The sequence below is a fragment of the Neopsephotus bourkii genome, unplaced genomic scaffold (genome assembly GCF_033783945.1).
Source record: "Neopsephotus bourkii isolate Nb327-2 ecotype Australia unplaced genomic scaffold, CSIRO-AGI_Nbou_v1 NB_1542, whole genome shotgun sequence".
In the NCBI taxonomy this organism is placed as follows: domain Eukaryota; kingdom Metazoa; phylum Chordata; class Aves; order Psittaciformes; family Psittacidae; genus Neopsephotus; species Neopsephotus bourkii.
The window spans coordinates 6,616,770-6,628,823 of record NW_026902018.1 but is presented as its reverse complement, the minus strand read 5'-3'; the positions used below and the strand labels follow the sequence as shown (position 1 = coordinate 6,628,823).

Sequence of the window (12,054 nt, the reverse complement as noted above, 5' to 3'; positions counted from 1 at the left end):
AGGAAGGTGAAATATTTCAACATGAAAGGAAGTTTTTCTGATCCACATACAATCCGTGGTTTAACGAAAACAGGTAAAGAGGTGAGCTGCTGTGCTGTGAACATGTATCATTCACTTCAAATAGTTCAGGTCTTCATGTGTTGATTTTCAGGCCAATGGGGAGCTAGACTGTACTTGTGCAAGTTGTTTTAGGTATTGAATATTACTTTGGTGAGGGAGATGGATGTTTTCCACCAAGAGAAGATGTTCATGAACTTGACTGTTGCCTACTGAGTCCTTAGCCTCTAACCTGTCAGATGCCATTGCTTTTTCACTGCAGGTGGAAATACTGAGACAAAATATTATTTTTTTTTGGTCAGAGGCATACTGTTTTGGTAGATGCTTACAGAGATGTGAATAGGAGCATCATAATCTAATGGCTCTGAGCATTAGATCAGTCTGAGATGTTTTCTCCCTTCAGCTGAATTATAAGCTTTCTAATACAAAACTGTGTGGGGGAGGCAATTATATCGAATGCCCAGCTTCAACCAACTGGGTCACATAACAGAATGGTGGCTATTTCTGCATATCTAACAAGAGACTGAATATGCATTTTAACACCTTTTTGAGGGAAATTGTATAATGTTACTGGTTAATACTGGCTTGAGAGAGCAGAAGGTTTTTGAGGTAGATGCCTAGCATTTTCTAAAAACATGCCACTTTTGAAGTAACTTAACTCCAGGCCCTAGAGGCAGAATTCACTTGCTGTGATCTCTGTGTGTATTGTCCTAAGCAAAAATGATTTTAAAAAGCTGCCATTTATCCACCACAGCTGTTGCTTCCAAGTAGTCATCAGAATCTTACCCGGTGTAGGAACAATTGTAAGCTGATGTTAAAACAAAAACTGATAAAGAATGTGCAGGGAAGCACCTGTATGTGTTAGTCTATTTTATCTCCATCTTTTTTTAGTGTATTGCTTGATTATTATGTTATATAAATAGGATGCGGTAGTGCCAGCTTTCCGTTTATCACTCTTGTACATACATAAAATATAAAAACAGGTGAAAGTATTTCAAATGTTTGATTTTTAGTTTGTATGTTTGTTCATAGACTGTTGTTACTGCAGAAAATATTGTCATTGCTACTGGAGGAAGACCAAAGTTTCCTACACATGTAAGTTACACTTGCCATGTAACAACTCCAGTGGTTTTACTGGTTTTGTGCAGATGATAATGAATATTTGGAGGATAAAGATTGTAAATATAAAGTAAAACATGAGAGATTTTTGAACTTGTGTGAAAAATTGTCTTCTCTGTAAAGCACAGGCTTTTCAGAAAAACATTTCCACAGAAAACAATTTGCAAGAGTGTGAGTATATTAATCACGCTTAACGATAATTCAGGTTGGAAGGGATCTGTAGAGGTCATCTACTTCAGCCTCCTGCTCAAGGAGATTGGGGTCAGCTATTGAGTGATCTGTGAGGTCAGATCGTGTTGCATAGGACTTTTTGCAGTCAGGTTTTGAAAATTTCCAAAGATGAAGACTGGATGTCTGGACTGTCATCCCCAGATATATTCCCCTTGGTCTACTGGCTATACTTCATCTAATCAGTCCAAGTTGCTGTTATCTTTATTTGCTGCCAGGACATATTGTTGATTCAAAATCTTACCTGTGTGATCACAGATTGCAGGTGCACTGGAGTATGGAATCACAAGTGATGATCTGTTCTGGTTAAAAGAATCTCCTGGAAAAACGTGAGTTAGCTTACCATGGCTTTTATAGATGCTGGTATTTGTACCCTTTCTTCATGGCAAGGTGAAAAATGTTCAAAATTGCCTTTTATACACCAGTTTTTCTGTCCTTTTGTTTTCCTTATGAGAATTTGTTTTGCTATGCATCAACATCATACTACCAAACTTCATTAGTAACTAATAATTGGCCACAGCCCTCACCACGGAAATTCCCTTCTAAAATCAAATTAAATACGAGCTTTCACCAGTTTGTGTTAAGGGAACTTGTTTGCTGTAGCAATTATACCTGGAAGTCACAAGAGGGCAGCATAAACTTAGACGAAGGGTGTACTGTGCCTGTTCTTTGATACGGGTCTGTATGAAATCGCTCTTCAATTAGGAAAGAAACTCCAGCACTCTTAAGTGGTGCCAGTTCTGATAACAAAAGAAAATGCAACGAAACAATTGGGTTACTTTTGCCTTTTCTTATGCCTTGGGAGCTACTTTTTAACTGACATACTAAAAAATTGTCTTTAATGCAAATACTAAAGTGCCATATTCTTTGTTTCTCACAGCACATAGTGCAGTAAGATTCCGAGTTAACTTTGCACTACAGGACAATTTCCTGATCCAAATAATTGTGATAGAAAATACACATTTGCTAGGATGTGAGTCAGATAATACTTTTTTTTCTCTTTTCTCTATTGAGCAATTCTAGAAAAAACAAAGTCTATAAAAGAAAACTGAAACTATAATGCTGGTGTTCTGAATGAAAACAGAGCTACCATTCATGGCTGTGACTTTCTAATATAAAAAATGCACTGTGTTAAGCTAAACATCAAATAGACAAACAAGGCTCCTTGGTACAGTTTGAAAAGGAAAGTAGTTTTGCTGTTGTTTGTAGTATATCAGTCACCTCTTGAATTTTGAGAGTGTGATTTATGTGAGGAATTTAAAAAAAACAAAACCAAAACACAAAACACCCCCCCCCGAAAAACTAAACATAAGATTTATCCCTGTAAGATGTTTCTGTGAAAATGTGGCTTTTGTCCAGTAACTGCTAATGCAAGTTGTAACAGTGTAATGTGGGAGTCGAGTGTTTATATGTTGCATTCCTGAGATTTAGTCAAAATAAGCCTGCAGGGGCTACAGTAGCATTTCTGTGCTTTATCAGGCTGTGTCCTAGCAAATGAAGGAGGGAGTTGTTGAAGGTTTGTTTCTGTCGGATTTGTTTCTATTATAAATATTCCCAAGGTTCAGTTTAACACCTTTTGTTTTTAGTCTGAGATGTGTTGTACTTACTCTTTCTTTTCTTCCTTTCCAAATGTACATATCTCAGCTACAAATTACATGCCTGGGGGTTATAGAACTGTCAGTCCTGCAGTTATTCATATTAAAAAGAAAGCAAACCGTTAACCAACTTAAAAGTCCCTTAGATACACAAATAGTATGAAGAAATTCTCGCTACTGAGATGAAGGCTTTTGGCAGAGTGAATTAGAAAAGATGCCTTGAAATATGTTCAGAATGAATGAGAGATTGAGCAGGTGTGAAGGAGGTTAGGTTCTGCTTTCTTAACTTTTCTGTTAGATACTGACAATGCCCAGGAACCCTCTACTATGTAGAAGAAATTGTGAATAATGTGGGGCTGATATTATGAATAAGTGCCAGCTGGCATCCTGTTTTCATCTAATGAGAAAGAAGAGCAAACATATGCCCACATTACAGATATTCTCATTCTACTTTCTATTAATCTCCAATAGATAGTTCTTTATGGGCACCATGTGGCCTTTTGCAGCACTTCACAGGAGCTACATACTTAGAGGGTGATCATCCATTCGCAGATAGATCAGATGCCCTAATGCTGGTGGAAAAATTTATTTCCTCCTATGTTAAATTGCTTGCCAAATGTAAAACCCAGACTAGCAGATTTTAATCTCTTTAGTTCAACTTGTTCTCTGTACACCTTCAGAAATCGTATGTTTTTATTATAGGATAGATAGATGTTATCTAGCGTCTTTTGTGAGAAAACGTGTTATACTGACTGCAATCCCTGGGGCTTATGAAGCAGCAGCCCCCGTGTCTGCACTGCACTTCTCAGAAGTTTAAAAGCACCTCTGTTATAACTTGGAAATGGTGCAGGTTCGTTTAGGGTAGGATATAGACCACAGGCCAGTGTTTCATGTATTATTTTTGCTCTGCTGTCAGCACAGTATAGACTGTGTATAAAGAGATTTGTAAGTATTTGACTTGTTTCTCTCTTGCACTATTTTGAAGGAATAACTTTCCTAGGGATGTGTGGCTAGTCAGTGGCAGGGCCAAAACAAAAAGCCAAATTTGCTGTCTATAGAGCTCCACCATGCCTCTAACATTTGTTTTTAGTTGCCATACATGTTCACATATACAATATTTTAATCTTCAAAAGTTCTTGATGTTCTTCCATGAAATAGATTTCTGTCTTTGTAAGCATGTATACCAATACTTTCCCTGATAGCAGGACGGGGGGAGGATCATTGCTTTTTAAGTTTGAGTTAAAACTGGTGAATGACACCTCTTTATAAAGGGACTGCAATGAATGAACCACTTTGTGTTAGCCTCCAGTTTGTGTGTGTTTTTCCATGGATTTAAGGGTTTATATTTATTTTGTGAAGCACCACACTAGTGTATGCTACTTCAGCCATGAATCAAGCAAAACACAGAATACAAAACAGTGTGGGATGTGTAGGCCATGGGATGATACTTCACGTTTGTTCCTCTTGTGATTTTGAGTTTGTATTTTGATATTTCAATAAATTTCAAAATTCAGGTAAATTCTAGCTTTCCAAAACACAGTTAAGCAAACTACTTGTTCCATACCCCAAAATCCAAAGTTCTTTTTTTAACTTTTGAATATGGCTTTTAGAGAGACCTGCTTAAAAAAAAAAAAATGCCCAAAATAAGTGGAAAAAAAATGTGCCAAATATTCAGGTGGATACTGCATCTTGTGGTGGTTTTAGTTGCTGTTTTTTGATGAAAAGTTCTTAATAAAGCAGGGGGATGAAAGTTCTTTATAAAACATGCATTTCCATAGATGAAAATCATAGTCAGAAAGAGCCTAATGTTCCACACTGTTCTCATAGTAACTAGAAATTTTGATTCCTAATGATGCTTTTTTCCTAATTCAAAAACTTAACAAAAGACTTTGTTGTAAGTGGAAATATTATGTGGAATGCATCTCCAAACTGTGAGATTTTAGTAAGTCTGCATAACGCATGAACAGCAAAGGAATGTGAGTGCAGCCTGTCTGGCAGCTGAGTGTCTGTTTTCTTAAAAATAATTAAAAATATGTCTTTAATAAATATGATACCTCTAGAAATTTTGAGATACAGTGAAGTCTGACAAGATGGTTGTACATCTCTATGTTTATATGTCGCCCATTGTCTCGGAGGCAGTGGTGCTGAGATGCTGTAAAGATGAGGTATCAGCAGCAATAGGCACTGTGGGAAAAACCTGTCAGTGTCCACTCCAGATGTTTCCAACAGAGGTGTTTCATAGAAAGCAATTGAAATATTTGTGATATCTCTTCACGTTGCTGGTTTTTCTTGAGTTGTTAATGGCTTTTTTCACTTTGTCTTTCAGAGTATGTGTTTAAATATCTTTACAATATAAACCCAATTCTTTATGTCTTACAAGCCTATTCTTTTTTTTATTCTGTTAAAATAAGCCCACATGCTGATAATACCTCTGTCTGTGGAAGTGGACAAGCCCTGTTCTTTCTTTCTAACACCCCCACCAGATCCACCCCTCAAACCTGTAGTTTTGTAACTATACATACTTCAGAAAATTATTTTTGGTGTGCGGGGATATGCACAAACTCATTTCACTGCTTTATTCTTTTTTTCTGTTTATGTAACAGGTTGGTTGTTGGAGCCAGCTGTATCCTTTGAAAAAGCTGTGTTGATTTATGATTATAAGCAGCGTAGCTGTCTTTCCTGTGAAAGCTCAGGTTTCAGAATTCCTTTGCTCACGCCACATAGATGAGTTGGTAATAGAATAGTAATAGTTTTCTGTGCAGTAACATCATGGGAATTAAGGTCAGCTGAGGATAAATTCTCAGGATCTTAAAACCGATGTGATCTATGAGGAAAATATTCTAAGGCTTTGGAGTTTTATTCTATGCAACAAAAGCAAGCTGAAGATATCTGAGAGAGGAGAACTTCCTATGCCTAGGTAAAAAGCCCACTTAGTATACCACCCTTTTATATTGCATTGATATGAAATTACTGTTTCTGTTTCCTTAACTGATGTTTCACTAGATGTTTCACTTGAGTGCGCTGGATTTTTAACGGGCATTGGATTGGACACTACAGTCATGATGCGAAGTATCCCACTTCGTGGATTTGATCAGGTGAGTAAGGAATATCTTACATCTCCTTATAAAGCAAATATATTAAAAAGTGTATTTGATTTTTTTTTCCTGAAGAAAATGTGTCTCCAAACATGTCCTAGTGTGTGCTTTCTGAAGAGAAACTATATAGATATTAGCTCTTTTTTTTTCTGTACTCTCCTGCCTAATTGAAAGCAAGATTGAAAAGGTTGGGAAGCAAGGGAGGGATTTATGCCACTACTAAAAAACATTGGACAATCCCTTTAAAATAATTTTAAATTTCTAAGAGTTACAGGTATTTAAAACATAGTTCAATGTGGAGTTCATTATTATGAATATAAATAAATCACTAAGTGAAAGTTTGTAATGACATAGGAATTGAAAATCTTGACCACTTTTAAAACAGTGGCAGTTATAACAGGTAAAACAAGTATATAGTGATCTCAGTGAAACTATCAACCCTAAGCTGGAGAATATTAAAAGCAGAAACTTTCAGGCAGGGAAATTAAAAAAGAAAAAAGTGTTTCACATTTAGGAAAGATTTTAAGGAATTTTATTTAAAAGTATAAATGGTCATGGTTGTGCTGACAAAACAGAAAACAGTTTTGGCCACAAATCCATTCCTGTATAAAGAGAATAAAAGCAATTACAAATAACAACAAGAAAAGGCAACAGCTTAAAGAAGGAAAAGAAGGTAATATAGCAGGTTTACTGGATCCAGTAAAGGTGTTACTTGGATGCAAGATTTTAGCCCCTGTTCATAGGTTAGAGGATGTCTTTGATGGCCTGCAAGTCCTTCTGGTCCCTCAATCTGTAGGGAGAGTATGTTAAAGGTGACTGTGGATCTTCTGTCCCTGCAAGATTTGATGTTAACACTACTTTGAAAGAAATGTTTCTGTAGGGTTCTTAAAATGAAGAGAGTTCTGAGGTTTCACTTGCATATGGAGTGAACTTTTTCTATGAAGGTTGCAATTTTTATTGCAGACAACTTTGGCAGATGGCAGCCTCAAGAATGAAGACTGCATCCTGTTAATCACTTGGAAATAGTGTTTTCAGAATGGAATTGAATGTATGTTAACTTAATTATTCCTGGTATTATAAATCAGGACTTTTTGTAATACTTAATTGCAATAGTGCAGAACATTTACAGGTTGAAGTTGGTGAAAGTGTGATAGAACCATGGCCTTGTTTTTAAGAACTTCTTTGCACACAGAGTGTGTAGGAAAATCGTTTTCATATGTAGCAGCACAGTTTTTGAGGAGGGTATATTGCTGTTAGAAGCAGCAGTGACAGCTACCTCTGCAGGTAGGTAGTGACAGCTCCTGCTTGCATGCCAGCCACTCCCACTTTGAATTAGCTTCCTTGAAACTAGTAGTAAGTGTACAGGAGCTTGCAAAAGATTGTGTAAGAATGTGTCGGGATTTGCACTCATCATTGAGGAAATCCACACCTCTAACAGCATGAGATCTGAGCAAACAGGGAATGGTGTTAAGAGTGTGTGTGTGGCGCTTCATAAAACACAGTAGGGCTGTCTCTGAGAACTCAATCCTTTGTAGACAGGGAGAGCACAATGAAAATTTCAAGGTTAAGAAAGCATTAATGGAGATAAAACAAGTGTGTTCAGTCTGTAGTCACATTGAGTCTGACAGAAACTGGTTAGCAATCACTGGATAATGAGCTGTTGTGTTTCTGAGGAGATAGAATCCTGCTGTTGTCTTCAAGTCAATAAGTTAACATCGGCTTCAAAAATAAAGTTTTGTAAACTGAGAGCTTGCATGTAGCTGTTATGTGTGAGTGGTTTTGTGATAATATCCTTTAAGTAATAAACACATCCTTTGACAAAGTGCAACCTGAATTACTGCAGTCAAGAGCAATGACATCTTTGGATAAAGCTGTCAGTGTACTACTTCACTACTTGACTGTGGTGTGGCATTATTTCAAACAGGCTCTTAGGACAAAAGTATTATTTCCTTTTTGCAGTAGAACTTTCCAGGAAACCTTAGTGATTCATAGTCACTGCAGAGAAATGACAGGTGTCATGGCAAAGGGAAATATTTTTCTTCCGTAGCTTTATGAAAGTATTGAATTCTCATTGAGCTGCCAGAAAATGGTAATTATGGTAATGTTAAACTGAATATACTCTAGATGCCTTTTTGCATAAGCAACAAATTAATTAAAAGCAACTTTTTTATTCATGTATTTTCCTTTTTTATATCAATTTGAATATTTGGGTGTAGGTGCCTCTTGAAATGGAGTTGCAGGTCATAGTGTAAATTATTGTGTTGGCAATGCATAGTAACTAAGTGACAAAGAATGTTGAAATGCACAGTGTATTTGCTGTATTTTCATGAAGACAGCTGAAGGAATGTTTTACATTATAAAGATTGTGTATCTAAGAATAATTTTCTTTTTTCCCCTATCAACAGCAAATGGCATCTTTAGTAACTGAGCACATGGAATGTTATGGCACAAAATTTTTAAAGAGATGTTTCCCAGCCAAAGTTGAAAAATTGGAGAGCAACAGATTGCAGGTGACCTGGAAAAATACTGACCTGGGCACAGAAGAAACTGATTGCTTTGACACAGTGATGTGGGCAGTAGGTAAACTTGATTATCTTAATTTATTTGCAATGCTTTCCATTCTGAAAATTAAGTCCCCTCATCATTGTATGGGGCCTCCTGTTTTCTGTATGTATTAAGTATTTAGTGACATAAACATTGATAGTCTTTTAATTCTTTTCTTGCATGCCTGACTTGTTCACTTACAGTCTAAAAACACATGAAAGTTACAGTGAATGGAAGAAATCTGTGGTAACTACTTTTGCATGAGCTGCAATAAATGGAAGACCATTTAGCCTTCCCCACATTTACTAGAGGGTGAGAGCTTGGATTCCAGCAGCCTCTGTGGTGCAGATAGTGTTCTCTAAGTCCATACTCTTAATTTTTTTCATGAAGCTATTTGCTGTAATTTCCTGTTTAACCTGTTCAAGAGGCTTCCATTTCTTCTACGATTTTTTCTGAACTGTGCTGCTTGTATTTATTAAGGCAGCCATTATCTAATTCAGAGAAAGAGAAGTAATTGTCCCTAAAAATCTGAGTTCATTGCAGGAAACCTTGGGACTTTAAGACTTTTTAAACCTGGTTAGGAAGTTTCACATATCAGACCCCTCAGAACTGATATATGATGCCTAAGTTAATCAGTTTTAAAGAATTTTTGTGACAAATGGCTATGAGCATAGTCATAAGAAATAGGAGCTAAATCAGTTTTTTGCCTCCTTTGAGTCAAATGCTACTTCTTGTGAGGCTTGACATAGTAAATGATGTATGGTAGAAGGCTTCAGCCCACAGGAGCAAAAATACTCTCTGTATTGCCTCTCTAAACTACTTGTTTATTGCTGTTACAAGTTGGCCTTCAGTTCCTATAATGGTTCAGATGGACAGCAAGCCTGCCAGAACAGGAGACCTTTTGTCTTCTGTGCTTATAAAGCTTTGGAATATCTGGAATTCTAGGTGAATAAAGGATGGCTACAGGTAATAGTGATATTCAGCAAGCAGATGATATGTTGTGGACAAAGTAAATAGGCTTAAACTTACTGCCCAAGAAATCTGTTCTGATGCAGAACAATCAGTTCTACTAGCAGCTTTAGTAATTCCTTTAACTGCTTCATTTTTATGCTGCTCTTTTTATCTGACACTACTGGTTTAGAGTAGTGGCAATAACAGATAAATACTTACTGCTTGTAGAATAGATCCATTACAGGAAACAGGAACAGATCATTTACAGCTTTTTTATTTTGCCCAGTGGTCTAAATCTGTTGTCCCCTTCCCCTAGTTAAGTCAGCTTTATGTCTTCCTAATACCCCAAGGAGAAAGCAGGTTGTGTTTTGTGACAAACATTTGCTTACTGTAATTACTATTTGCTTAGAAATTCAATGGGCTTCTATAAATTGTGGAAAAAGCCTATAATAATGGCTTATGCTCACCAGAACCTGTTAAAGACACTAGTGCTTACCAAGAGCAAAAAAGATCATGCTATGTAGAGATATGACAACCTTGAAAACTGTAGAATAATATTCATGAGCTGAGATGAAAATGGTTCCAAAAAGTGGTTTTCTAAATGCGTATTTGATTTTTCTCAAGCTTTCTGGCAGAAGTACACTGAGATGGAGTCACACCTGTGAAATGTCAAGTCAATTTGTTTGCTTTTGTCAAAGATGAAAAAAAGGGCTATTAAATTGAAATAATAAGAATATAATCTTGGTTTAGTATTAATTATAATGAGATAAGGTTGCGTGATATACTAATGCAACTCAATTGTAATGCGACTCCACTCACTATTTTGATAGGGAGCACTACATATATAGTAATTTTTGTAACAGATTTGAATTACAATGGATTTAGAAGCTGCTAAATTAATAGTTTGAGGATTTGGGGGTTTTGTGTTGATTTCTTTTTTCCAGTCTTCAAATTGGCACTCTACTTTTAAGGATTATACACTTTAACAGTTAAAGCTGGTTAATTGATGTGCAGTTGATATGATTCATTGTTTTGCTCTGTATCAACACACCCACACCAGGTGTCTCAGATAATAGGCTGGGAAACTTGGTAGTGTTGAGGATTTCCTGTCTGCAGATGTGCCAGTTACAATACTGATTGAAGAGAGTCAGCTTGGAGAGTTAGTTAAAAGCAGCCACTATTGTTAACTAATTGTAGCCTGAATTATAGTAGATGTTTCCTTAACTTTTGTAAAGCACATCATGGAATTTTAGTGGGATTTTATGAATAATGGTAAAAATATTTACTGACAGTGGCACATAGTTTGCGTTTTGTGAGCCTCAGTATTCTCTCCTAATGTAGGCCCTTGGAAAAAAAATTATATTGCGTTTCTATGAAGAGTTTTGTTTCTCTTCTGGAATGTGTGATTTTCTGCTTGTCTGAATAAGCCAATAAAAGCAGGCACAGTGCTCTCTTTGCTCTTCCAGTAGCTTCTTTGAACCAGTCAAAATATTTGAGGGGAAAAAAATTTAAAAAAAAAATCTCATTTTGATACCTTTTAATGTAGTTTAAAGGTTTCAATCCAAAGCTTTTGTAGATATCTCTTATAGGCCTGTTACCTTACTGAGTGACTATACTGTTATATTGCAGATCAGTGGAACAGCTCTTTCTTGACCTATATCTGATTCTGCCTGTTTAGTCCTGTAATATCCTTCTGTCTTTTACTACTGCTCTCTTCTGCTTTTGTGAGAATTCTCTTCAAATGATAAGTTTTTGAGATTTTTTTTTTTTCATCCAATATGGAACCAATAAACTTTTAATTTTACATAGTATTGCCCCTGCTCTTAAGGACACATTTATGTGTTAGGTGCCTGATATACACTAGCTGCAAAGCAGTGGTAAGGGTGTGGCATGTACAGACTGCACAGGGTCTTCATCCAGAGAAAAGGGTAGAGACTGGCACCTTTATAAACATACGCAAAGAGTTGCAAAGGACAAAGTTGCAAGAGAACAAAGTTTGTAGAATGGGTTTGTTCCAGCTATTGGGGGACTGAAACCTGTGAACTGAATGCTGCAGTTGTAACACAGCTAATATATAAAAGGAATTGGTGAGTAGTATTTCCATTTGAATTTCCAATAGGTGGCAAAAGATCACTGCTGTAATCAGAATTTGAGTATTCACAAAGTCCATAGAAAAGATGCTAACGAGGTCTTACTGTGCAGAGGAGCAACACTGAGTTGATGATTAAAATAAGTAGGTGTTCACAAAATATCCTAGAATTAGTTTGACAGAGAAAGTGAAGTACAATGCTAGCAAAACACCGTAGTAGTGTAATATGCTACTAAAACAGAAAGAGCAATGATCAGCAGCAGATTTAAAGTTTAGCTTTACAAAAAGAGATTTTCCCTGATGAGAGCAGCAGAACAACCATTTTCAAGTTCCATTGCACTCAAAAGCTTAGAGGAACACCACTGTGTCTTTGAAA

At 36.4% G+C, this 12,054-nt stretch overlaps 1 protein-coding gene across 3 annotated transcripts in view; it reads left to right on the top strand.

Annotated features, from left to right (window-relative positions):
* Positions 1-12,054, top strand: part of TXNRD2 (thioredoxin reductase 2) — a 32,478-nt gene that overhangs the window by 3,984 nt on the left and 16,440 nt on the right. For all 3 annotated transcript variants that reach the window (XM_061370862.1, XM_061370861.1, XM_061370863.1), the window contains exons 6-11: positions 3-81; positions 1,090-1,152; positions 1,663-1,733; positions 5,603-5,622; positions 6,003-6,094; positions 8,500-8,674. In XM_061370862.1, coding sequence (XP_061226846.1) covers positions 3-81; positions 1,090-1,152; positions 1,663-1,733; positions 5,603-5,622; positions 6,003-6,094; positions 8,500-8,674 — 500 coding nt within the window. The remainder of the gene's footprint in view (positions 1-2; positions 82-1,089; positions 1,153-1,662; positions 1,734-5,602; positions 5,623-6,002; positions 6,095-8,499; positions 8,675-12,054) is intronic.